Source organism: Nannobrachium achirus (genome assembly GCF_963921795.1).
Source record: "Nannobrachium achirus genome assembly, chromosome: 14".
Lineage (NCBI taxonomy): Eukaryota > Metazoa > Chordata > Actinopteri > Myctophiformes > Myctophidae > Nannobrachium > Nannobrachium achirus.
Genome location: NC_137821.1, coordinates 61437851 through 61465406, shown reverse-complemented (window position 1 = coordinate 61465406; position 27556 = coordinate 61437851). Strand labels below are relative to the sequence as shown.

At 42.0% G+C, this 27556-nt stretch overlaps 1 protein-coding gene across 1 annotated transcript in view; it reads right to left on the bottom strand.

The window, feature by feature from the left end:
- The window catches only part of LOC308298171 (transmembrane protease serine 9-like), a gene marked incomplete at both ends in the record, with an annotated part of 50430 nt that extends 24127 nt beyond the window's left edge, over positions 1-26303 (bottom strand). The window contains 11 exons of the mRNA XM_080741727.1: positions 2259-2332; positions 3157-3340; positions 3909-4058; positions 4993-5142; positions 14758-15156; positions 16281-16415; positions 18445-18593; positions 19291-19568; positions 22153-22315; positions 22949-22969; positions 26213-26303. Coding sequence (XP_080597853.1) covers positions 2259-2332; positions 3157-3340; positions 3909-4058; positions 4993-5142; positions 14758-15156; positions 16281-16415; positions 18445-18593; positions 19291-19568; positions 22153-22315; positions 22949-22969; positions 26213-26303 — 1794 coding nt within the window. The remainder of the gene's footprint in view (positions 1-2258; positions 2333-3156; positions 3341-3908; positions 4059-4992; positions 5143-14757; positions 15157-16280; positions 16416-18444; positions 18594-19290; positions 19569-22152; positions 22316-22948; positions 22970-26212) is intronic.
- Positions 26304-27556: the final 1253 nt, after the last annotated feature.

Sequence of the window (27556 nt, the reverse complement as noted above, 5' to 3'; positions counted from 1 at the left end):
ACTGTCAATACTTAATAAACTTGACCTTTCACTCTACTTAGTCCACTCTTTTTCCCCTCTACACCAAAGCTCTTTGCCAAAAATAGCCGATCTACAAGCTCACAACGTCTCGCAGCGCGAGGCGTTGTAGATCTGCTATTTTTGGCTAACGTTCTCAGAATATGGACGCTAGGTTTCAAGTGGTTAATATATATTTTAAAAAAAAAGGTTTCTATCACACAGAGATTTGGAGGACCCCCTGTAGTAACTCTGAGGACCCCCTATAGGGGTCCCGGACCCCCTGTTGAAGACCCGGCCTGTTCTGTAGTTTTCCTCAAATAAAAGAAGACAAGGGACAAAACTAAAACCACATTTCCAAGACGGGTTTGTCAAAATGGTTATATGAACATATTGTACCACCACTATGTCCTGTCAGTTGGAATGCACGTCACTTTGTACATCTTCACATGCATCTGTAAACGCCCACGTTCCGTTGCAGGCCACTTGACGAAAGAATTCAAATCATTTGCAGGAAATATCTCAATCTTGTATGTACTGTAAGATTCCAGGAAGCATGAGCTCAGAGCAGGGTGGTGTCGCACCAAATTCAAGGCCCTGGGTACAAGGATTTTTTTTTTAACTATTGAAAAATAGCTGTTCTACAAGCTCACATCTGCTATTTTTGAAAAATCTTGAAAATGTGTGCAAGTCTAAATCCTTCTAAGGGTTTAAAAAAAGAAATTAAAAAAATGTCAGTGCTCAAACTTTTATGTGAAGGACCCCCAAAATTATATGTATTTGGCCACGGACCCCCATCTCAAAATATTTAGTTCCAGGGACCCCCCAGAAGCAAAATTTGAGTTACAAATGTTCGCTTAAAAAAATACATTCAAAGATTTGCACACATTTTCACGACCTTTCTAAAATAGCAGACCTACAAGCTTGTATCCTATCTGCTATTTTTCAATAGCTAAAGTAGAACATAATGAAATCCCCTCCACCTTGGGCCCTAGTAACTCAGTCCCCCCCCCCCCTTGTGACGCCCCTGGCTCAGAGTTAATATGATATTATCAGCGCTACTATTAAATTTAGGCCTAGAATTATTCAATGCTTTAACCAGTGAAAAATAGCAGATCTACAAGCTTGGTGCCGCGCTGCGAGCTTGTAGATCTGCTATTTTAGAAAATATATGTATTTTCAAAGCGAACGTTTGTAACTCAAATTTTGTGTCTGGGTGGTCCTTGGAACTATAATATTTTGAGATGGGCGTCCGTGGCCAGATACATATCATTTTGGGGGTCCTTCACATGAAAAGGTTTGAGAACCACTGACATAGGAGTCTCTCAAGAACAGACTAACTGAGCTCCAGTTAAGTGAAAAGGACCGTTTCTTTGACGATGGCTGGCCAGATTGCTGACATAGAAACATGGGTTTTTCAAAAAAACCTTAGAATGATTCAAAAGACACTTATAGAGTCGGGTCAAAATTCTAATTTTCACGTTTTTTCTTTGTTTTAATATATTTAAACCATAAAATAATGATACACAATAATGTGTACCCGTTCTGAATGGGTTAAGAGTGCCACGCTATTATGCTATAATACACATGTGTACACAATAGTTAAAATATAAAATGTCACAATGCAACATAGCTCTGTTTACACAAAGCTGTACTCCCTCCAACTATATGTTCCCCATTTTCAACTGTTTTTATTTGTAACACTTGCTTTGGCAATGTAAACGTATGTTTTCTCATGCCAATAAAGCTCCAATTGAACTGAAAGGCTACATCATCATCAGAGATGTAGACCTACTGATGATGATGATGACGACATAGCGAGGTGGGTGCGGGGCGTCCACCGTACGTGCACACGTAAAAAGAAACCTCTCCCTCTCTCACACACACACGCATCGTACGCACGCACACACAAACTAAGCCAATAAATCCTAAATTCCCATCAAATAAAAAATCCTAGTAGCTGTGCAGTGCACCGTACACTACACGCAGTACGTGCACGCGCGTGATAGGAACTCCACGTGTGTCCTGTATAGCGACAAAAACAAACGCATGCACTTGGATCCTAACTCTATGCTTGGATCAAATTGATGATCCGGTCCGGATACGTAAACATTTCTTGCATGTATGTGTACGTGTAAATAGCCGGATGCAGTAGGCGGGCACTAGACCGGATCCCACTGGGATCCTGAGGCTGCTGCTCTTCGGGGCCTTGCTCCCCCGGGAACTCGGGGGGGGGGGGGGGGGGGGGGGGGGGGGGGTACTGGGGCACTGGGTACTGGGATCCTGAGGCTGCTGCTCTTCGGGGCCTTGCCCCCCCCGGGAACTAACTGGGGTACTGGGTCAAAAAAACACGAAAAAGACCATTAACAAAAACTAAGGGATCCCAAGGTAGGCGGTCCAGCCAGCAGCGGTGGTCATCTGATGAGAGAGAGAGATGGGGAGAGAATTTTGAAAATATATTTACAGTCATATTTAGTCATAGTACTGGGGGTACTGGGGCACTGGGTAAAAAAAACACCAAAAAGACCATTAACAAAAACAAATGCCGATTTCGTTTTTTGCCCATGTAAGACCGCCATGCTTTTATGATGGTAATGAGCATCAATCCCAAAAGTCCAGAAAAGAGGGTGTTTTTGCCCATGTAAGACCGCTATGCTTTTATGATGGTGGGGGGGGGGGGGGGGGGGTGGAGGAGAGGCTGCTCTTCGGGGCTGCTGCTCTCTGGGTGAGAGGCGGGTGGAGGAGGAAGTGGAGTGGAAGATCCATCCAGAGCCTGGTCTCGGAGGCTTCCTTGGTCGGGGCCTTGTTGCCCCCCCGGGGGGTGGGGGGGGGGGGGGGGGGGGTGGAGAGGGTGCACTTCGAGGCTGCTGCTGCTCTCTAGGTGCTGCTCTCTGGCTGCCTGGACTGGATGCCTTGGGAACCCCCGCAGAATGCGGCATGTTTTTATGAATGTTAATGTACCACAAATTAAAAGTAACACAAGGGAAAGGTAACATACAAGGTTCAACTCCAAATGAATCCAATGGTTGGTGTTCATTACAACGAGGGCCAAATAAACCCCAAAAAGACCACAAAAAACACCAGTGGCAATAGCTATGGGTTCCCAAGGCATCCTGTCCAGGCAAACGCAGCAACAGCGGTCAAATAATGAAGCCATACTGCCGGTTTGTAGACCCTGTTGCTCGTTGACCGTGGTGTGACCCACTCTCAGGATGTGGTCGCCGTTGTGCAGATGGCCGTCCTGTTGCTCGATGACCGTGGTGGGACCCACTCTCAGGATGTGGTCGCCGTTGTGCAGATGGCCGTCCATTTCCCGTCCACTTTCCTCCAAACCTTTTTCACACTGAAGGCGTTAAGTTTTAACGCATGCGCATAAGACCCAAACAACCAACACTGGGTCAAAAAAACACCAAAAAGACCATTAACAAAAACTAATGCCGAGAAAAAAAAAACTAAGGGATCCCAAGGTAGGCGGTCCAGCCAGCAGCGGTGGTCATCTGATGAGAGAGAGAGATGGGGAGAGAATTTTGAAAATATATTTACAGTCATATTTAGTCATAGTACTGGGGGTACTGGGGCACTGGGTCAAAAAAACACCAAAAAGACCATTAACAAAAACTAATGCCGATTTCGTTTTTTGCCCATGTAAGACCGCCATGCTTTTATGCAAAACACCAAAAAGACCATTAACAAAAACTAATGCCGATTTCGTTTTTTGCCCATGTAAGACCGCCATGCTTTTGGGATCCTGGGGCACTGGGTCAAAAAAACACCAAAAAGACCATTGAACTCGGGGGGGGGGGGGGGGGGGGGGGGTACTGGGGCACTGGGTCAAAAAAAACACCAAAAAGACCACAAAAAACACCAGTGGCAATAGCTATGAGTTCCCAAGGCATCCTGTCCAGGCAAACGCAGCAGCAGCGGTCAAATAATGAAGCCATACTGCCGGTTTGTAGACCCTGTTGCTCGATGACCGTGGTGGGACCCACTCTCAGGATGTGGTCGCCGTTGTGCAGATGGCCGTCCATTTCCCGTCCACTTTCCTCCAAACCTTTTTCACACTGAAGGCGTTAAGTTTTAACGCATGCACATAAGACCCAAACAACGTGCATGCGTGAGGGGGTACTGGGGCACTGGGTACTGGGATCCTGAGGCTGCTGCTCTTCGGGGCCTTGCCCCCCCGGGAACTAACTGGGGCACTGGGTCAAAAAAACACGAAAAAGACCATTAACAAAAACTAAGGGATCCCAAGGTAGGCGGTCCAGCCAGCAGCGGTGGTCATCTGATGAGAGAGAGAGATGGGGAGAGAATTTTGAAAATATATTTACAGCCATATTTAGTCATAGTACTGGGGGTACTGGGGGACTGGGTAAAAAAAACACCAAAGAGAGAACATTAACAAAAACTAATGCCGATTTCGTTTTTTGCCCATGTAAGACCGCCATGCTTTTATGATGGTAATGAGCATCAATCCCAAAAGTCCAGAAAAGAGGTGTTTTTGCCCATGTAAGACCGCTATGCTTTTATGATGGTGATGGGGGGGGGGGGGGGGGGGGGGGTGGAGGAGAGGCTGCTCTTCGGGGCTGCTGCTCTCTGGGTGAGAGGCGGGTGGAGGAGGAAGTGGAGTGGAAGATCCATCCAGAGCCTGGTCTCGGAGGCTTCCTTAGTCGGGGCCTTGTTGCCCCCCCGGGGGGTGGGGGGGGGGGGGGGGTGGAGAGGGTGCACTTCGAGGCTGCTGCTGCTCTCTAGGTGCTGCTCTCTGGCTGCCTGGACTGGATGCCTTGGGAACCCCCGCAGAATGCGGCATGTTTTTATGAATGTTAATGTACCACAAATTAAAAGTAACACAAGGGAAAGGTAACATACAAGGTTCAACTCCAAATGAATCCAATGGTTGGTGTTCATTACAACGAGGGCCAAATAAACCCCAAAAAGACCCCAAAAAACACCAGTGGCAATAGCTATGGGTTCCCAAGGCATCCTGTCCAGGCAAACGCAGCAGCAGCGGTCAAATAATGAAGCCATACTGCCGGTTTGTAGACCCTGTTGCTCGATGACCGTGGTGGGACCCACTCTCAGGATGTGGTCGCCGTTGTGCAGATGGCCGTCCATTTCCCGTCCACTTTCCTCCAAACCCTTTTCACACTGAAGGCGTTAAGTTTTAACGCATGCGCATAAGACCCAAATAACGTGCATGCGTGAGGGGGTACATGTGTACACAATAGTTAAAATATTGTGTGATCCTTCCTGAAGTTGCTGAGGTTGAATTTGTCTTTGCTAAACGTGGGCCTGTAAAGCTATTTGACGCTGTGACAGTCAGTCTACTGTCCTATCAATAAAGGCATACAAGCCCAAAAAAACGAATCTTAAAAAAAGAAGAAAAATATATATATACACTTGACTTCAGTTCACTGTTAAATTACATAGATTAGATCGAATAACTGGTGGGATTGTGTTGTAGGTCAGTGGTTCTCAACCTGTGGGTCAGGATCATCACGGGGGTCCCCAAAATATTTTGGGGGGTACCCAGATGATTCACTTAATGTGCAACATTGTTTTCTCACTCAACAGTAAACAAACCAACATAAAGTTTGACTGTATAGAGGGTATCTGCACATTTCCAAAGTGACAATTTAACAACTTGAAAATGACATATTAAACATTGGCCAAATTGTCAAATATTAGAGGCAAAAATGTTGAAAATTGCCGATCTACATGCTCACAACGCCTTGCGTTGTGAGGCGTTGTGAGCATGTAGATCTGCTATTTTCACATTAGAACCGTGTTATACAAAATGTAATGCCTCAACTCTTCCCCAGTTAAAAAATGATTATTTTTGGGGTCGCAGCCTGAAAAGGTTGAGAACCACTGCTCTAGGTGAAGGAATGAACAGGGTCAAAATATAAAAATACGTACGGTATAGCCTTGTTTATCTGCTTTGTAATGTTGGTGTCAAATATGCAAGTTCTTTGGGCTCGATTAGTCAATATCGAAGCAAATGTTATATATAAAAACCAGTGGGAGCGATGTCAAATGCTGATGGAAATGACAGTAGCTCACAATGTGGCAGAGCAAAGCATGCTCATTTTGTGATTGGTCATGTTAAAGGGATATTTCACTTAAAAAAATTATAATAATAAAAAAAAACTTTTGGTAATTGTATTGTCTAATCAGGCTTTTATGAACACCCTGAACAGTTTTTTAATTTGCTTGATTCAATATTTATATATTTGATGTAAATTATATCCGGCCCTCCAGGCCCAGGGCCTCTCCTCACACAAACCCATTGTAACTTCAAACTCCATTTTATCCATGATAGATTCATTAAAAACACCCATATTTTTTTTCTGGTGACTCATACTACCCTCCTAATACGTGAGCAGGCCGTGTTTTTTCAATATATTTTTTCAATTATTTTTAATAATTGAAAAAATAAAACAATAAATACAATAAAATATTATAAAAACTAAATTAAAAAGGTTATCGAAAAAACATGGCCTGCTCACGTATTAGGAGGGTAGTATGAGTCACCAGAAAAAAATAAAAATTGGTGTTTTTAATTAATCTATCATGGTTAAAATGGAGTTTGAAGTTACAATGGGTGTGTACTGTATATCTAAAGATTGAATCAAGCAAATTAAAATCTGTTCATGGTGTTCCCATTCCCAAAAGCCTGATTAGACAATAAAATGGCTGTGAAATATCCCCTTAAAGTAAAAACTTAACTTAATTATAATTTTAAACAAAATATATACAGTATAATAGTATACAGTATACAGTATATATATATATATATATATATATATATATATATATATGTACACATATGTATACTGAACATTTTGTAAAACTCTATGGCAGCTATTCAGTTACATCCTGTATCACTTACAGGCTACAGTACATAAAGACATATGCAAAGAAGAGTGCAACCTAGCAGGCCATCCTAGTAAGAACGTTGTATTTTCTCCGCTTTGGCCTCGGTATAGATCAACATCAAAGAATATGGCTTTTCTTACCTTTGGGCTGCAGTACGAGCATGAGAGATATCGCACACAGCTGCTTGTGGAGGGCCATGTTCGTAACTCCATTGCATAAAGCTGAGCAACATCGATAAATAGCTTTGTCCTCAACTCCTCCCATACAGTGGCAGTGTGGCACCTGTCATCAAACAATTTTGACGTGTCACTGGTTTCCTCATTCCTATCGTATCCCAGCAGTATGTAATTACTGTCAGTGGTGTGGCACCAAATTCTGGGCCCTGGGTACAAGGATTCACTCACATTTTATGCTTTAACTATTGAAAAATAGCAGATATACAAGCACTCGGTGCCGCGCTGTGAGCTTGTATCTTTGAATATTTCAAATCCTTCTGCGTGTTTTTTTTGTTGAAAAACCTATGTTTCTATGTCAGTGGTGCTCAAACTTTTTTCATGTGAAGGACCCCCAAAATAACATGCATTTGGCCATGAACCCCCATCTAAAAATATTTAGTTCCAGGGACCCCCCCTAGAAGCAAAATTTGAGTTACAAATGTTCGCTTAACAAATACATACAGTATTCTAAGATTTGCACACATTTTGACGACGTTTCAAAAATAGCAGATCTACAAGCTCGTAGATCTGTTATTTTTCAATATCTAAAGTATAAAATAATTAAGGCCCCTCCACCTTGGGCCCGAGTAGAGTAGTAGCTTGTAGATCTGCTATTTTCATAGTCGTTTGAATCAAATAGTCTTTTGATTCAAATTTCATTTGGTTAAGTCATATTTTAGTCTTGTGAAATGTTTTAGTTTTAGTCGACTAAATGTACAGTTGATTTTATTTTAGTTTTTTCGCAACAAAAAATAGTCCATCTAATGGCCAATCTACAAGCTCACAGCGCTTATCTGCTATTTTCAGAGCTCAACTCCCGGGCGCAAGCAAACATAAAATTACTTTTTGTTCTACTGGATCTCTTCTCCACTCATCCCTCCCTGACATGTTTTCGTCATGGTTTTGTCAACTGTCAAATCAACACTGGATCAGACTCAGAGCCAGGGGTGTGGCACAACATTCTGGGCCCTGCAGTGCAAGGATTCACTGCGGGCCCCCCATGAATGTTCTTCAAATGGGAACTGGCCAACTGAGAACGCATTGTTACGCATTGTTTGTGCTTTAACTATTGAAAAATAGGAGATAGTGTGTGTCGAGCTGCGAGCTTGTAGATCTGCTATTTTTGAAAAATCTTGAAAAAATGTGCGCATGCCAAGTGGAAGATAAAACATTGTTAAGCCACACACGCACTAAGTAAAAGCATTGCACGCATTGCACTGTAGGCTGCTACACACAAACATGCACCCGCAAGAAACATACAAAATGACACATGCATGCATGCATGCACAGAATTACACCTTTGAAAGCATGCAAAGTATGCAAATAGTGGCCTACATACAGTACACGTGTTCACATGCACATAAAGTCACACACAAGAATGACAGTCATGCTGTTAATATGTTTTGTTTCCGGCTGAGTGCATGCCGATTGTTATCCATTGCGCGTGTGTGTGTGTGTGTGTGTGTGTGTGTGTGTGTGTGTGTGTGTGTGTGTGTGTGTGTGTGTGTGTGTGTGTGTGTGTGTGTGTGTGTGTGTGTGTGTGTGTGTGTGTGTGAGAGAGACAGAAGACACAGAGAGACAGATATACAATCAGGCGGAGATAAACTTGAGTGACAAGTAATGTTAAGAACATAGTATTACGCATTACTTCATGCAAACTTCATTCTGCCATCTGATAGGTCTATACTAGAAGACAGCAAAGATGAGTGTCAAAGCGACAGCGAAGGGGGTAAATAGTATTTGTACGCCACGTGATGTGTATAACATTTCACATTTGTGGCCAGAAGTGACAGTGCTTTTTTGATTATGCTCTATACCAGTGGTTTTCAACCTTTTCAGGCCGCGACCCCCTAAATAATCTTATCTGGGGACCCCCCCCCCACCCTGACAAGCACTAAGCGTTGAGGCATTACACGGTTCTATTGTGACAATAGCAGATCTACATGTTTGGCCAATGATATTTGGCCAATGTTTAATTTCTCATTTTAGAGGTATTAAAAAGTCCTTAAATTGTCACTTCAGAAATGTTCAGATACCCTCTACAAACTTAAACTTCATGTTGGTTTGTTTACTGTTGAGTGGGAAAACAATGTTGCACATTAAGTTAATCATCTGGGGACCCCCCAAAATAATTTGGGGACCCACAGGTTGAGAACCACTGCTCTATAAATGCCGCTTCAAAATCGCCACCTTATGGACTAATGGCCTTAGTCGTTTTAGAGGGAAATATATCTTTGCCCAAGTCAGCTCCTCATGACACTGGCCCTACAGCAAGTGTGACGCAGGCCATCATTTAACTGAGATAGGCTAGTGGTCCAAAGCTCAAAAAACACTGATCTATGGTTGCTCTTATTCTGTTCTCTTACAGTTTTTCATGATTGTTAACACACAACAATAAAACATTCTGCACAATTTTCACAACCTTAACTTCATGTACCTATACAGTAGCTTGACCCAATTTGGCACAACTTCACACTCCCTTTTATGCATTAGACTCGGATTTTCCTTCTTTACACTCTGATGTCAATTACACATCACCTTATTGTCTACTTCTATACAATACACTACACACAATGGGCCCGATTCACCAAAACCTACTTACGAACGTTCTTTCAAAGAAATTTCTTCTTAGACCCTTTTAAGACATTTTTTTAAAGACATTTGGCATACACCAATGTTTTCTTAGCTGTGATTTATGTATCTATTGTTAAATGTGTGAAAATGTGTGCAAATCTTTGAATATGTATTTTTTAAGAGAACAATTCTGTAACTCAAATTTTACTTCTGGGGGGTCCCTGGAACTAAATATTTTGAGATGGGGGTCCGTGGCCAAATACATATCATTTTGGGGGTCCTTCACATGAAAAGGTTTGAGCACCATTGACATAGAAACATAGGTTTTTTAAAAAGATTAATTTTCATGATTTTTCAAAAATAACAGATCTACAAGCTTGCATGTGGCACTCGGTGCCACGCTGTGAGCTTGTATCTGCTATTTTTCAATAATTAAAGCACAAAATAATGCATAATAATGCGTTCCCGGTTCCCCTATGAAGAACATTCATGTTGGGGCCCGCAGTGAATCTTGTACCCATGGCCCAGAATTTGGTGCGACACACCTGGCTACTCATACACTGAGTTGACAGTGCCTGGTATCAAAGAACCTTGTGACTCATGGCACTTCATCTCAACACAACCAGTAAGACTCCCTAATCGGGAGATAAGCGACCGTAGGTCGCTTATCTCCACAAATAGGGCAAAAATGTGTTTTTCCAAAATCTTCCTGATCCATGTTGATGACATGAGTGTAGACATGCTGTGTAGTGATTTTCGTGATTTTAGGGCAAAATCTGTAGGAGCAGTGTCCAAAAATGTGTTTTTAAAAATCGGCCTGAAGGTGGCGCTATATGGGACAGATTCATGGTGATGGGATGAGTGTAGACATACTGTGTAGCGATTTGCGTGATTTTAGGGCAAAAACTGTAGGAGCAGTGTCCAAAAATGTGTTGTAAAAATCGGCCTCATGGTGGCGCTAGAAGAGGGCCATGTGAGAAATGAGGGGTGGGGTGTCCGCGTTGCCTTGGCGGACGAATAGGTACCGGCCCCGGCTCTCCCGGACCCTCCTAGCCCGAGTTATGGCATTTTTTGTGAGCTGCAGTGGAGGGGGTCCTCCACTGGGGGCGCCACCACTTTTGCATCCGTTCTGGAGCACCAGGAGTCGGTGGTCCCCGGGAATTCCCCGTGAGCAGCCCCGTTGGGGTGGTCATTTGGTCATTTTAGCACATTTGGTCATTTTTTACATCTGGGGTCCCCCAGGGACCTGGGGGTCCCTGGAGCTCCGGGGGTCCTTGGAGGTTGTAGTTTGGCAGCCAAGGAGCATGTGTGCAAAATTTGGCATGGATCGGGGCAACGGTTGCGGAGATATGAGCAGGGCAATAGTGTGACGTGTGAGGTGTGACAGACAGATGGACAGACAGACTGACTCACTCACAGGTTGACTCACTCACACTCAGGTTTTGATAGTAAGTGCGACCTACGGTCGCAATAAACTGACACTGTTTCAAACCTTACTTTTACTATAATGTAGGCTTAAAGGAGCAATAGTCAACTTTTTCATTTTGGCCGTTGTCAGGCTGACTTTGTTTACACCCCTCTTCTATTCATTTATATGGATTCCATATAAAAGAATAGAAGAGGGATGTAAACAAAGTCAGCCTGACAACGGCCAAAATGATGATTTTATCATTATTTCACGCTTTTTGTGGTCATTTTTTTAAAAGAAACACGTATGAAGCTTTATTTATTTTTTTACATTTTCGAAACATTATTTTTATTCTAGCATCCGTTTTTCAAGAAAAAGTTGACTACAGCTCCTTTAACATGGAGCTGCTCTGTGGACCCACCAAAGTGCTATGACCTTTTGCCCAACCTTATGCATGTTATCATGTCTAACCTCATGTACCATACTTCTCCGTCTGGATTATGCGATTATTGCCCCAAGATTATGTGAATATGTAGATATCTAAGATGTTTGCCTATCTCGTGTCATCCCTATGCAGTTTCATTTCTTTTTTTCCTCCTTTCTTCTCTAGCTCTTCTTCTCTGTTTCTCCTCCTGAGAGGAACAACAATGATGGTGGGGGGGTCCCTGGAACAACATATTTTGAGATGGGGGTCCGTGGCCAAATACATGTAGTTTTGGGGGTCCTTAGTTAGTTAGTTAGTTAGTTAGTTTCATTTATTTGTCCACAATGTGGAGATTTGTCTTTTTTACAACATTAAAACAGATAACAGCAACAAACAATTACACACAATGACACAAAGCATCTTTAAGGCAACCAGGAAGGACAACAATGGTATATGTTGGAAAAAACAAGCAGATCAGCGAGACATGACTTCATTCATTGCCTTAATGGCATTAGGAAAACAAAGCAAGCTATGTTGCAGTGTGAACGATAAAAAAGCTGCTATAAAATTGAGGACTAGTGAAAAAAAAGCAAACTTTTCATTTCCAAGCTTTTTTTCGAGCATGGAAGCTGGTTTCCATAGAGATAACATTGAATTACCAAGCTAAATGTTCAACTATATATCTGTAGTGTGTACGAGGCATTAGAAGGATTTAGAAGACACTTCGGGTCAAAATATTCCAAGATTTCCACAAATCTTCAAGATTTTTCAATTTTTTTTTTCAAATCTACAAGCTCAATAGCAGATATACAAGCTCACAGCGCCGCACCGAGTGCCGCGCTGTGAGCTTGTATATCTGCAATTTTTTTTTAATATTTAAAGCATAAAATATTGCGTAATAATTTGTTCAGGCCTAGATAGGGATATTTCACTTTCAAAAAAACTTTTGGTAATTTTATTGTCTAATCAGGCTTTTATGAACGCCCTGAACAGTTTTTAATTTGCTTGATTCAATATTTAGATATTTGATGTAAATGTTACCAGGCCCTCCAGGCCCAGGGCCTCTACCCACACACACCCATTGTAACTTCAAACTTCATTTTAACCATGATAGATTCATTAAAAACACCCATTATTTTTCTGGTGACTCATACTACCCTCCTAATATGTGAGCAGGCCGTGTTTTTTTCGATAACTTTTTTTCATTTATTTTTAATAATTATTTTTTGTATTTCATTTTTTCCATTTTCCCAAATAATTATAAAAAATGAAAAAAGTTATTGAAAAAACACGGCCTGCTCATGTATTAGGATGGTAGTATGAATCACGAGAAAAATAATGGGTGTTTTAATGAATCTATCATGGTTAAAATGGAGTTTGAAGTTACAATGGGTGTGTATGTGGAGAAAAACCCATAAGGTGTTTCCCTGTTGAAAGTGGAATATCCCTTTAACACCGGAAAGAATAGCTAAGGATTATTACAAATCATCGTTGTCGGGTGGAAACCTTGTATGTCCAAAACCGTTTTGTATTTACCGCTTTGTATTTATCATTTCAAAAATGATTTGAACTAGTGAAAATATCCGATCTACAAGCACACAACGTCTCGCAACGCGAGACGTTGTGTGCTTGTAGATCGGCTATTTTCACTAGTTTTGTGCAACAGTCTTATACGATGAGGCATGCAGGGCTTTAATTAACAATAAAACTGTCAAATTTAAAATTTGAGATACAAGGTTTCTGCTGGACATTGACAAAATGAAAATCCATGAGACATAACATGAGTCTCAGATGTAATCTTTCATTTACATCACAGAATTCGAGGCCATTCAAGAGTTTTAAAGAAATACTTTTATTGCAGGCAGTTTATTTTATCCACTGATCATGTAGTAAGAGTAAAATCCCAAAATAATAACACAATCTTAAGCATAGTTATATGAACCCTATCATTTGAAACAACCAGAGCAGTTTATCAGTCCTATCGGTGTACCCTCTCTTAGTTATTTCTTCAGGAGTGTTTATTAGTCTTTATTACCTGGTTTGTTTGAATGCTTGATTCTGATTGGTCAGTTGCTGAAATCAGCGGTCTGTTATTTCTGGATAACAGACCGCTCCGCTCTATACCAGACCACTGCCTAAAGACTCAGAGCACCTGCTGCAGGCAAGCTGCACTGCGTGAATCTTGTGCTGTATCCAACATGTCAGCCATGAAAGCAACCACACAGCGACATTTAGAACTAAACGTTGCTCTCAAGAATGTTTTAAAAAAATATTTTAAGCGAGAAATAGACGTCGTAGTATCATAAAATGGATTCTATCTAATCAGCACTTCCTTGTTTTCCAAGGCGACCGTGTCGCGCTAGGGGGACGCCCAGCGCAACACTTGTGGAACACTTCCAGACGTCTTTAAACAAGGAAATACTTTGTTTTGATTTTAGTTTTGAGTCAAATTATTAATTTTATTTAGTAGCCGGGTAATAAGCTTCGAACTGATAACTCCCCTCGGCTAGTGCCTCGGGTATTTATCAGTCCGTCGGGATATTATATATGGACATTGGACAACCCCCGCGGAGCCAATATTTATCCCTTACATAGCTGTTTTCAAGAGAGGGCTTGAATCACAGAGCTGGGGAGGATTGAGGGCAAACTCTTAAAGGGTATGTTTATTTTTTTTGGTCCATAATACGGTTTTATACAGGTTTTAGACTAAACAACCACTCGGATTTAGAAATGTCATGTTCTGTCTGTCTCTAATTCCAAGCCGTTTTGTGGGCACTGTCTTTGGGCTAGAATTGGAACGATACAGATACTATTAGAGAACCACGATGAGAACCATGTAGAGTCAATCGTAATCTCTTCTTCAGCCATCCAATCAATGCTCTGCATCCAGTGGTGGAAAGTAAACTAAGTACATTTATTCAAGAAAGACAATTATTTGAAAACTTGAGTTACTAGTAACTTTGTAGATTTTGATTAGGCTATCTTTACAAAACATACAATAATCACTTCAGCCCCATATAATATATATACTTATAAGGTATTTGAAAATAGCTGATACGCTACGCTTTGTGTGTAAAAAAAAAAGAAAAACGAATCTTTCTCCAGTTACAATCATAATATCTGATGATCATGGCACCCCGTCTTTAAGCAACAGAAACCACACGATTAAAGAATTAATGTAAAGAAGAAGTTTCCCGTGAGCAACCGTAACTCAAAATAACGCAACTTTGGTTGCCTTGGAAAAGCCCTTATGCAAAACCAACCATGCCGTAAAGCACCAGCGCTACAGTCAAGACATAAGTGAAGTAGGAGAAATGGACGGCGTTCGGGCCGCCACAGAACAGACTCTCGCACGGTTTGACGGGCGGTGGTGGCCGCGTGGTCATGGGTGGCCGTGGAGGTATGGTCATGGGTGGTTTGGTCATGGGTGGTTTGGTCATGGGTGGTTTGGTCATGGGTGGGTGTGGAGGGTATGTGGTCGTCATGGGTGGCCATGGTGGATATGCGGTGGTGTGTGGGTGTGGTGGGTGGTGTGTGGCGGGTGGTGGTCTTGCTGTTGGTGGGTTGGGTGGTCTAGTACACACGTCAGCGTCGGTGTCGGCGCCGCTGGCTTGCCACCCCTCGAAGCCTATCTGGTCGGTGGTGCTGCTGCTGATCCAGCCCTGGAAGTATAGGGGTGTAACGATACATTTTAACAGCGATACGATACGCATCACGATGCATGGTTGACGGTGCGATACATGGACGATATTGGTTCATTCATGGCGATACGATTCGATTCAATGATTTAACCCATTTAGGCCTAGAATTATTGAATGCTTTAACCAGTGAAAAATAGCAGATATAGGCCTACAAGCTCGCAGCGCGGCACTCGTATATCTGCTATTTTTGAACTCTTTGAATATGTATTTTCAAAGCGAACGTTTGTAACTTTAATTTTGCTTCTGGGTGGTCCCTGGAACTAAATATTTTGAGATGGGGGTCCGTGGCCAAATACACATCATTTTGGGGGTCCTTCATATGAAAAGGTTTGAGAACCACTGACATAGTAGTCTCTCAAGAACAGACCAACTGAGCTCCATTTAAGTTAAAAGGACCTTTTCTTTGACGATGGCTAGCCAGATTGCTGACATAGAAACATAGGTTTGTCAAAAAAACTTAGAAGGATTCAAAAGACACTTATAGAATCGGGTCAAAATTCTAGTTTTCACGATATTTCAAAAATAGCAGATATACAAGCTCACAGCGCGGCATAGTTAAAGCCTAAAATAATGATACACAATAATGTGTACCCGTTCTAAATGGGTGGATATAGTAACTATTTAATAAAGAAAAAGTATGTGAAATAGTGTCAATAGTGCATGTTTTAATAATCTATTATTATGGATATAAATAAGTAAACACTGTGATTCTCTAGCAAATACATGGACATTATATTTCAACACATTATGGACAAACCCGCACCTTGACATGAACACAGAGATTACCCACATTTATCGATAGACCAAGAGTAGCTATATGGAATGGAAAGTAAATTAAACGCCTCTTTTTCATTTTCCTTCTTAAAATTGCTAAATACAAGGCACAAATACTTAGTTTCCATACAGTCAATTATTTGCACTGCAAAACGATTCAATACCGATTATCTGCATTGTAAAACGGTACCGATATGATACAAAGCCAAAAACGGTACGATATATGCTTCTGCATATCGATATAGTAGAAGTAGATCATTGCAAATTAAAATCAATTCTTTGATTCAGTTACTATATCGTTACAACCCTACCTGGAAGCGTGACACGCGAGTGTAGACTCCTGGGAAGCCGGGCAGGGCGCAGCCTACACCGAAGCTCACCACCCCAGACTGGACCCATCTTCCAGTTCCACCGTGTTGGCTCACCAACGGCCCGCCAGAGTCTCCCTGAGGAAAGGAGAGATTTATGTATTTAAAGAATATATATATATATAGGTGAATAAACATCAAAGATGCTTTGCTACAAGCAGAATCTGCTAGAGCTACTTATAAATGCTGCAAGCTCCTCCTCTTGCTGGTAATCCTTGGTGGCAGGATGGTCTGAGCATTGCGAGCACCAGCTGCAGGGTCATCAGCTGGGAGCCGTCCCTCATGGGTGTTTCGCCCCTCTCATCCCAGAACACCTCCGGATGGTGGGGCCCGCGGTCAGGGACGTCTCCCTACCGCTCCCTGCAACTGGACTCGGGACTATGCATGGCAGGGGCGTCCTACTCCCTGAGCCAGGTCTAAACCTGGCCGCATACCATCTGCTTCTTCACTGGGAGGTGCCAATGAGGTTAAGATTCGCCTGCTCCGGGGTTCCAACTGCGGCCTCTTGTCAGCCATATCCATCTTGATGTAGTCTCGGCTACCGTTGCTATCTCCCCCGTGGCTTTCTTGAGTAGTTTGGGTTCCAAACTACTCAACTATATATATATATATATATATATATATATATATATTAGGGCTGGGACTTTAACTGATTAATTGCGATTAATTAATTACAGAAAATTAACACATTTTAATCACGGTTAGTTGTTGCACCACAGAACCATCAGTTTCGAGCATACTGATCACAGCGATGCACCAAGAGCGCTTTGCTTGGCCCAGTGGATGCGAAATTTAGATTAAAAAAACTCGCTTCCCTCGTACAACAAAATGTGTTTTACTTGAAAAACAAAATGTTTCTCAGGTCAAATATCGATGTGCAATTAATTGCGATTAACAGAGCCTGTAATTAATTAGATTAAAATGTTTAATCGCATCCCAGCCCTAATACATGTCCTTGGTTCGAACTTCCTTTGGTCCGACCACCTAAACCTAACCTTAACCCTCTTAACCCTAACACTAACCTCAGTAAAACTATGCCTAAACCTTACCTTAACCCTAACCTAAACCATGGGGCAGTCACTGTATGAAGGCTTCATTGAGGGATTTAAGTGATGTGAAAATTGATTTATGATTCGACAGGGTGTCTTAGAGCAGTGGTTCTCATCCTTTTCAGGCTGCGACCCCCAAAACAATCACATTTGAACTGCGGACCCTCTACCCTGACGAGCACTAAGAGTTGAGGCATTACATTTTGTATAACACAGTTCTATTGCGAAAATAGCAAAGCTACATGCTCACAATGCCTCGCAACGCGAGGCGTTGTGAGCATGTAGATCGGCTATTTCCACAATTTCTGCCTCTAATATTTGACAATTTGGCCAATGTTTCATTTGCCATTTTATATGTATTAAAAAGTCCTTAAATTGTCACTATAGAAATGTGCAGATACCCTCCAAACACTTAAACTTCATGTTAGTGTGTTTACTGTTGAGTGAGGGGGAAAAAAACAATGTTGCACATTAAAGTTATACTATGTAACTTTTTTTATAAAACATATCTTAAAATTGTCCTAACTATTAAATCGCTAAAGTTTTAGAACCCCCACTCTGTTAATTTCAGCTCCCAAAGCCTTTTCTTTATATGTGTTCTACTGAGCCCTGGTGGCCGTGACCGGGGCTGTTTTTCCCGGCAAAATTACGTCATATGCATCATTCTGTACACGTGTCTCCCTCCCGGCCAATCAAAGCCCAGATCATACACTGCTGAGCTCTTCAGGAAGTACACTGCAGTGTTTACACTGGGCTAGGAGTCTAGCACGTAACTCCCCAACCGAGGCTCGTAGAGGGACACGAAAGACCTCTATGGATAGGTCTCGGCGAGGCGAGGCGGACGCGGTGGTCTGAAGGCCCGGTCCGCGGCGAAAAACGGCCGAAAAAAGCAGACGCGGCCGCGGTTTGCTCTACTGCTACATGACCACTAGTTGAGCCACTTACACAGTATAGCTTTAAGTTAATCATCTGGGGACCCCCCAAAATAATTTAAGGGGTTTCCCGACCCACAGGTTTCAGAACCAATGTCTTATAGAATAAAGAGTAGAGTGTGTCACCTGACAGGAGTACTTTCCTCCAGCTTGGACACCTGCACAGATCATCTTGTCTGTGATTTTGAAGCGTTCTTCATAGAAGCATCCACACTGTTTGTTCCCCATGATCGGCAGCTCAACCTCCTGCAGGGTCTGGGGAGACGGTATAGAATCTAATGGAAGACAATAAGACATGATATGAATACAGAATCATTTGCTGGGATTTGATTAAAAGGACAACTTTGTTTTTTTTACAACAAGGGTTCATATTTTAGATTGTAATTAGAGAAAAGAAAAAGTGAGTGTTAAAATGTTTTCATTTGCTTCGTTCTATTGTTTTATCGCGTTTACCGTGCTAAAATGTGGGGCACACATGGGGGCTTGCGTACAAGTGGCTAAACATGTCTTTTTAGACACAATAAGCCAGCAGTTTCTTTATTGCTATTTACAGTAACACTTCTAGCCCCCATAAGTCACATCCAACCATGAAAGGTTGTGTTGTATCTTGGGAATGGACTTATTCTGTGTAAAATTACATATTTAGCCACTTGTACGCATGCCCCCAACCACTGAAATAAGAATCTCTAAAACAATAGAAAGAAGTAAATGAAATAATTGTAACACTCATCTTTTATATTCTTTAATTACAATCTAAAATATGAACCCTTGTTGTAAAAAACTAAAGTTGTCCTTTAACTTCTTGAATATATATATATATGGAGAGAGAGTCGGGGGAATGACCGTCAGTCTACTGTCCCATGAATTAAGGCATAAAACCCCAAAAATACGTCTTTAAGTGGTCAAATGGGTGGGCCCTTGATCCAGAAAAGGCTGAGAAGCACTACTAGTATCCAGATCTCTGCAGCTTACCTCCTCCGGAGCTGACGGCCCCCCAGCCAGTCACCCAACTCTCGGTTCCATTGATGAACTTGGCCTGCGACGCTGCCAGACAGACCGGGGTGATGAACCTGTTGAAGGTGACGGGGCTCGCGAGCTTCAGGAGAGCGATGTCGCTGTCGAACGGCGCCGCCCTCTCGTACTCGGGATGGACGGTGATCTTGGAGACCTTCCTGCTCACCTCGTTGGGGTTCGGTCCCTCTTGGCTCTCGCGGCCCAGGTAAATGGTCAGCGAGGACATAACCGTCTCGCTGAAACAACATTGAAGATCATTTTGGTTTTGGTGCAGATGTAATCTCTCTCACACACACACTAGAGCAGGGGTTTTAAAAGTGGGGCACCCTGGGGTGACGTGACGGCAGTCCAGGGGTGCCGCGAGATCATTTGATAATATTTGGAATTTATTTGGACACTTGAAAAAAGATTTAGTATCATTTTAAACTTGAAGTACAAAGTTATTTTCAGTCAGTTCTAACCAAAATGGCTATTATCTCAACGTTTTCCTCGCAACATAATCACTAAAATATCATCACTGTCGGGCAGAAACCTCGTATCTCCAAGTTTCAAATGTGTACGTCTTTTGCCCTGCTTCATCATACAGGACTGTCGCACAAAACTAGTGAAAACAGCCGATCTACAAGCACTGTGTGCTTGTAGATCTGCTGTTTTCACTAGTTTAGTACATTTTATAGATGATAAATACATACCGTATTTTCCGGACTATAAGGCGCACTTAAAAGCCTTTAATTTTCTCAATAAACTACAGTGCGCCTTATAGTCCAGTGCACCTTATATATGGATCATTTGACATTGACATTCCCTTTAGCACAGCTCCATCTGTTGGATGCATAACGCAACGGTAGCGTCTATTATGTGTGCCTTATAGTCAGGTGCGCCTTATAGTCCAGAAAATACTGTACACTGCTGGGAGTGAAAATTATAATGTAGGGGTGCCTCGGATTTTTGTGATGACGTCACAATTGGCAGATGACGTCACAATCGGCAGCAAATATGGACATCAGTCTGTTTTGAGAACCCGTGGGATACTTTTAACCTTCGCCTTCTCAAAACCAGAGAAAGACACAACGGTCAGAAATGGGACTTTGTGAGGATAGAAGGTGCTAGTGGGACCCCAAAAAAAGGTTTTAAAATAGGAAAAGTGAAATTTCATGGTGTATTACCTTTAACCAAAAAAGTCGACAAGTCGACTGAGTCGACCTCATTACACAAGTCGACTCCCAACAGGGAAACTCGAAAGTAAAAAAATAAAAAAAACGTTATCCTGTTGGATCCAACATTATACAGGAATTAGGATCATTAGTATTCAGTGATGCTGGTTGCAGTGGAATCTATAATATTAACGTCAAAACAAAAGCCATATTACGGGAGAAAGGATTGCTTTAGTTTAGGCTGTTCCAGAAGTCCAGAAGTATGTCATTTTCGGGTTTTGTCACAGTCAATGTGATGACGTCATCAAACGATAAAGTCGACTTCGACACACACACACACACGCACACACGCGCACACACGCGCACACACACATGCACACAGGGTATGTCTGAAAATGTTTGATGTAACTCGTAAATAATTCCATTTTGTGGCAAAGCATTCAATTGTCTTTTTTGTGGCAAATGTGATCCTGTTACCACACAACAATTTAAATGATGGCACAGTGAAGCCTTTCCAACAGAATAATGTGGAGAAAGCTTCGGCGACGACAGCTCAACAGCATCATTGCTTGCAGCTGAAAAACCTAACCCATACCCATATCACTGACAGAAAGAAAGTGTCTCATCTTGTATAGTGTAGTGTGTTCAACGTACCCATCCCAACAATTGTGAGACTGGTGTCTCTAATCTTGGTGTGTCATAATATAGGCAGAAAAAATATATAATAATAATAACACATGTAGGCTATATCTACCCCATGCCTGCAACAAGGTGTTTTGAGCTTGTAGTTCAGCTACTTTCGATATTTGTCATACAATATTATAGGCCTCTTAAGTGGTTAACAGTCTTGTTAGGACTGGAAACGTGACAGTCATAATTGATAGCAGCTTGCTGCAAGTTAAACAATACAAACTGCAGGAGGCCTAATAAATAACATGTGCAACTCCTTTTAGCACTGTTTCAGAGACAACACATTTCCTTCTAGGAGATCTATGAATTTGGATGTTGTAACTTTAAAATCAGTAGTTCATTTATTTGGCCACCAGATGGTGACCTGGGCCTTTTTGCTCTTGTTGTCTAACCCATCCCTGTTTTTTTTTTCTTTTTTTTTTACAGGCAGGTGTTGGGGTGAATAGGCTCTATGCATATACGCCATTTTGTTCTACTTCCGGGTGTCTTTCGACTTCCTTCACAGGTGTTACTGATGATACTAATGAAGGGTCTGTTTGATTTATTGTACAGTGGTTCCTTAATTTCAAGGACCTCCATAACTCTGTACAAATGGAATCAACAAATGGAAGCAAATGGACCCTTGCGGACCCTTCCGGGTCCATTTTCTTCCATTTGTACACTGTCAGAGTTACACACCTGTATGGGGACATTTGGAACCCACTCAAGGACACTTTGAGACCGACTGGTGTAGCAGAGTGTTTCCAGTAAGCCAACATGCACAATATCAGCACCCTGGCTCTGTTTGACCAGAATGGAACAGACCCTTCATTAGTATCATCGGTAACACCTGTGAAGGAAGTCGAAAGACACCCGGAAGTAGAACAAAATGGTGTATATGCATAGAGCCTATTTCACCCAGCATTAGTGATAGGGATAGTGAAAATAAAATGACTGAAAGTATAATTTCCCTGGCACTTTAACATAGATTTTTCACCTTGGGAAGCAGTGGGCAGCGGACAGCACCCATTCTTTGTTGATGAGGGAACCTCCACATGAATGACCAGCAGTGTTGTGTATACTGGCCTGCCAAGGCCAGCTCCCAGCGGTGGCATCTTGACCGCCAACGATTTTGCTCTTCGCGGGGGCCTTACCGCACACTAACGGAGCACAGATGAGATTGTGTTAGTGCTATAATGTTTACTCTGGGCTACTAGATGTATGATACTGTAGAATAGATGGTTGTCTTTTTCATTAGGCTATAAGACTGTTAAAGGACAACTTTAGTTTTTTACAACAAGTGTTCATATTTTAGATTGTAATTAAAGAATATTAAAGATGAATGTTAAAATTATTTCTATTTTCTATTGTTCTTATTTTAGTGGTTGGGGCATGCGTACAAATGGCTAAATATGTCATTTTACACAGAATAAGCCCATTCCCAAGATACAACGCAACCTTTCGTGGTTGGATGTGACTTATGGGGGCTAGAAGTGTTACTTTAAATAGCAATAAAGAAACTGCTGGCTTATTGTGTCTAAAAAGACATATTTAGCCACTTGTATGCATGCCCCCATGCGTACGCATGCCCCACATTTTAGCACGGTAAACACGATAAAACAATAGAACGAAGCAAATGAAAACATTTTAACACTCACTTTTTCTTTTCTCGGATTACAATCTAAAATATGAACCCTTGTTGTAAAAAAAAAAACAAAGTTGTCATTTAATGTTATAAATACTGCAGAAAGAGGAAAGAACGCAACGACAAACAATTGATTCTGAATGCTTACCAGACTGTTGTGCATTAGAGCCTGAAATTCAAAACAAAAGAAAATGTTAGGACAGTCAAGAGCAAATTTGTGTAAATTTTCTGCACTTTGTTGGAATTAAAAATGATTTTGTTTGACCGACAAGGCCCGGGCAATGAGGAGTGGTCTGGACCTACAGATATCTGGTCTGAACCTATATAATGTAAAGTGTTTCATGTTCCTGAGTTGACCATAGACTGTATAAAAGATATGGACAAAGCGAAGCCATTGGTTTCTATGCAGTGCATATGACAAAATATGGGTCCTTGGCATGGGTGTTGCCATCATAGATTGAAATGCAACCAGAGGAGGCTATTGGCTGCCAACGGTCACGTGAAACCGCAGGGATACATGGGAGAATGTGGTCGGAGCCTCCCGAAATACAGCACACGAAGAAGAACACAGTCGGCTGGTATCAGTTTAGTTGGCCACGCCCCCCGCAACTTTATCATAAATTTTTACATATATGGGACCTCTATATATATGGGAGTTGACAGTGCCTGGTATCGAAGAACCTTGTGACTCAAAAGGGAGTGCTCTACTGGCCAGCACACACCATGTCAGTGTTCAACAGGGGCGTCAATTGGGTTTGGCAGGGGTATGCAGCTGCCATACCCTGGGTCCAGGGGGGAAGATAAAAGTTAGTTCTAAATATGAATCCATGAATGTCTCTTTGTCTATCTGTGCGGGTTATTATGTTGGTAAATTACAGTAAAATAACTACAACTTCTAAATTGAACAAAATTTAGTCTCAGTTGTTAGTTTTCATCTGTGAAAAATGGTAGTCGACGACACGTGACACTACAGGTGATCGCTTTTCAGTTATTTAGTAAACAGAAAATAGTGTTTTCAGGTCGGGATAACAGTTTTATCCAATCAGGAGAGAGAACACATGAAGGATCCTCGATAAACAAGTGAAATTGCCATGGAAGTGATTGAAAAACCAAAGACACAATTTGACCTGAACTCAACAAAAAAGTTGCTAATTGATCTCTGGGGAGTTCTTGTCCCTCCTGATTGGAGAAAATTGTTATCCCAATGTGAAAATATATTTTGGGAAGACACCACTAACACCACTGAAGGCCATGCAATCCATACTCTCTCCGAAACTTTTCGTCTGAGAGTTCCGACTTTCCGATGTGCAGCTTTCCGAACTCTAATTCGGGGTAATGCCTTTCAGATGTTGAACCGGACCTTTCTGACGAAAAGTTCGGTTTCGGAGTTAGTATGGACAGGCCTTGAGTGTGCTCCTTTGAGCTCAAGCCCACCCAGCCTACCCAAGGCACACAAACTTAGGACATAGTCACATATCGTCACTGTCGGGCAGAAACCTTGTATCTCCAAGTTTCAAATTTGTATGTTTTTTTCGCAAAGTAAAGCCCTGCTTCATCATACAAGACCGTCGCACAAAACTAGTGAAAATAGCCAATCTACAAGCACACAAGCGTTGTGTTCTTGTAGATTGACTATTTTCACTAGTTTAAATCATGTTTTAAATAATAACAAAAAAAGGAAGGTTTTGGACATACAAGGTTTCCACTCGACAACGACGATATATGGAATCTGAAAATTCGCAAACATCTTGATCAACCTACCCTAGAGATAATGTGAACTGATTTGTATGAGTTTTGGACAAAATCTGTAGCAGCAGTAGTAGGGGAAAGCGGGGTAAACTGAGACACCGGGTAAACTGAGACACCCCCTGTATCTTGGCAATGGAACACATTTGTGGTCATGTGACCATTATATTTGAATTTCCCACTTGCCATGAAGAGAGAGACCTTATAGTGTGTTTTTTTGCATGTAAAAGTAATTTTTCTTGCTGTCAACATAATCAGCTGTTGTGTCAAAGCAAATTGATGCAGGGAGAACATTTTATATCATACATGTTGATGAACTACCAACATATAAATCCATGTGATAGATGCTAGCTGAAGATTACCCTGAATTGATAAAAGATATCCCCTTTCCCAAAATGTGGCTGTGGGGTAAAGTGAGACAATTGCTTCGGGGTAAAGTGAGACACTACAGTATCTCACATTATCCCAACATGATAGACAGGGAGAAAGCTGTAAAAGCCTGATTAAAGGGTGTACCAAACTTTTCTCAGTTAATTCTTATGTATTTTTCCCTGTAGAATCCATTTCTGATATATATGCTTTTGTATTGTGCATAATTAATGAGATAATTAGCATATTTGACTAAATGTTACTAAATATACTAATTAGCTCATTAGTTATGCACAATACAACAATATACTTTGCAGAAATGCATTCTACATGAAAAAATACATATAGGATCAACTGAGGAAAGTTTGGTAAAACCTTCTATCAATTTCTTATAGGGGTTTTTGTTTTTTCTTTCTGCCCATGTGTCACATTATTTGACACATGGGTGGAAATGACAGGACAAACCCTATTAAAAGAATGTCTGCTATGTACATTTTTGTATTGTGCATATTTAACCTGGTTAACCAGGTTTTTCTGTTTTTATGGTAGTTTTAGTGAAAGTGAAAAAAGGGAGTGGATCACTTTACCCCGTTGATATCTCTGGTCTGTCTCAGTTTACACCGGTGCTGGGGTAAACTGAGACACAAGACCACTTTTTTTAAAACAATCATATTTTCACTACCTTTTGTCTTGAATACATTCTGATAACTTCCATTGTTAGGAAACATCCGAAATTACTGGGAAATGTGTACAATTTTACTGATATATATTTTAGTTCGCCTAGAGGGGAGCAAATGTAAAAAGTGTCTCAGTTTACCCCGCTCTCCCCTAGTGTGTTTTGATCAAAACGCACAAGTATAATCAGGCACAAATAGGGTCTATACGTTACATCATGATCCAAGGAATCCAGGGAAAAAATATGTTGATTGCATGAGTTATAGGCCAAAACGTTAAGTGGGCTGTTGTATGGGATGGAGGTTCTTCCTTGGCTTAGTGGGAATGAAAAATCTGGGAAATAATGAAAGAATAATGAAATTTTATAATCCATTATCCATTATTAAGATAAGGCCCATTAAAAGTGATCGTGAGCCTTCTTTTTTAAAATTATTTCACCGTCCTTTACAGTTTGGCTCACTGAGATGTGAAGGGATTCGAGGATGCACATTAAATTGTTTCGGAAGCAAACATAATGATATCCTGAATCACCTAGGCTAAATAGAAATATACAAAATAAAGAATAATCCGTTTGAGTCTGTAAAAGAAAGACAAAGGAAAAAGGAAGAAGTGCTTTTCTCACCTTGGAAACCCAGGATGAGTATCAGAGATATCCCGCTCAGCAGCTTGTGGAGGGCCATCTTCTCTCTCTGTTTCACCTGCCTGATCAGCATCATTAAATATCTGTCTATGTGTTCTTAACTCCTCCCATACAGTGGTACCTGACACCACCCAGCCAGCACGCCCACATGGGTCCCGCATGGGTACAGGGTGGGCTTCCCTACATGGGCCCCATGTGGGAATGTCCGCGGTTTCCACAAGGGTCCCTCGTGGGTTAGCCCACGTGGGCTCTGTGTGGGTTTTACATGGGCCCTGGGTGGGCCCCACCTCGGCTAATTTATATGGGACCCAGGTGGGAACCACTTGGGCTAGCCCACGTGGGCTCAACGTGGGTTCTACGTGGGCGCTGGGTGGGCCCCACCTCGGCAAATTTATATGGGACCCATGTGGGAACCGCCTGGGCTAGCCCACGTGGGTTCTATGTGGGAATGTCCGCGGTTTCCACAAGGGTCCCTCGTGGGTTAGCCCACGTGGGCTCTGTGTGGGTTCTGTATGGGCCCTGGGTGGGCCCCACCTCGGCTAATTTATATGGGACCCAGGTGGGAACCACTTGGGCTAGCCCACGTGGGCTCAACGTGGGTTCTACATGGGTCCTGGGTGGGCCCCACCTCGGCAAATTTATATGGGACCCAAGTGGGAACCACGTGGGCTAGCCCACGTGGGATCAACGTGGGTTCTGCAGGGGCCCTGGGTGGGCCCCACATCGGCAAATTTATATGGGACCCAAGTGGGACCCACTTGGGCTAGCCCACGTGGGCTCTGGGTGGGTTCTGCATGGGTCCTGGGTGGGCCCCACCTCGGCAAATGTATATGGGACCCAGGTGGGAGCCGCTTGGGCTAGCCTGTGTGGGCTCTAGGTGGGTTCTACATGGGCCCTGGTTGGGCCCCACCTAGGCAATTCTATGCGGGAACCATAGGGGATAAACGTGGGATCCAAGTGGGCTCAACCTTGCTCCTAGGAAGATTTTAATGGTAGACTAAAACAGTGTTTGACATGAACTGTGTTAATTATTGAAACACCTAAAATACATTTTGGATGAAATAGACAATATACTGTATATTTGACAACGTTTATTACAAAAATAAACAAGATAATAAAATACAATATAAATAAAGATAGCAGCAGCATGAAGGCAAACAGATCAAATGTGCAAGTGTACATACAGTACATTAAAAAAAACACTTGAAATGCAAAAAGAGATATTCCCATAATGCTCCACAGACTGCTAACATAACAAAATAAAGGATAAAAAAATGTCCAAAAACATAAATTGTGTAAGAGGTGCATCAAAATCTTGAATTTTGT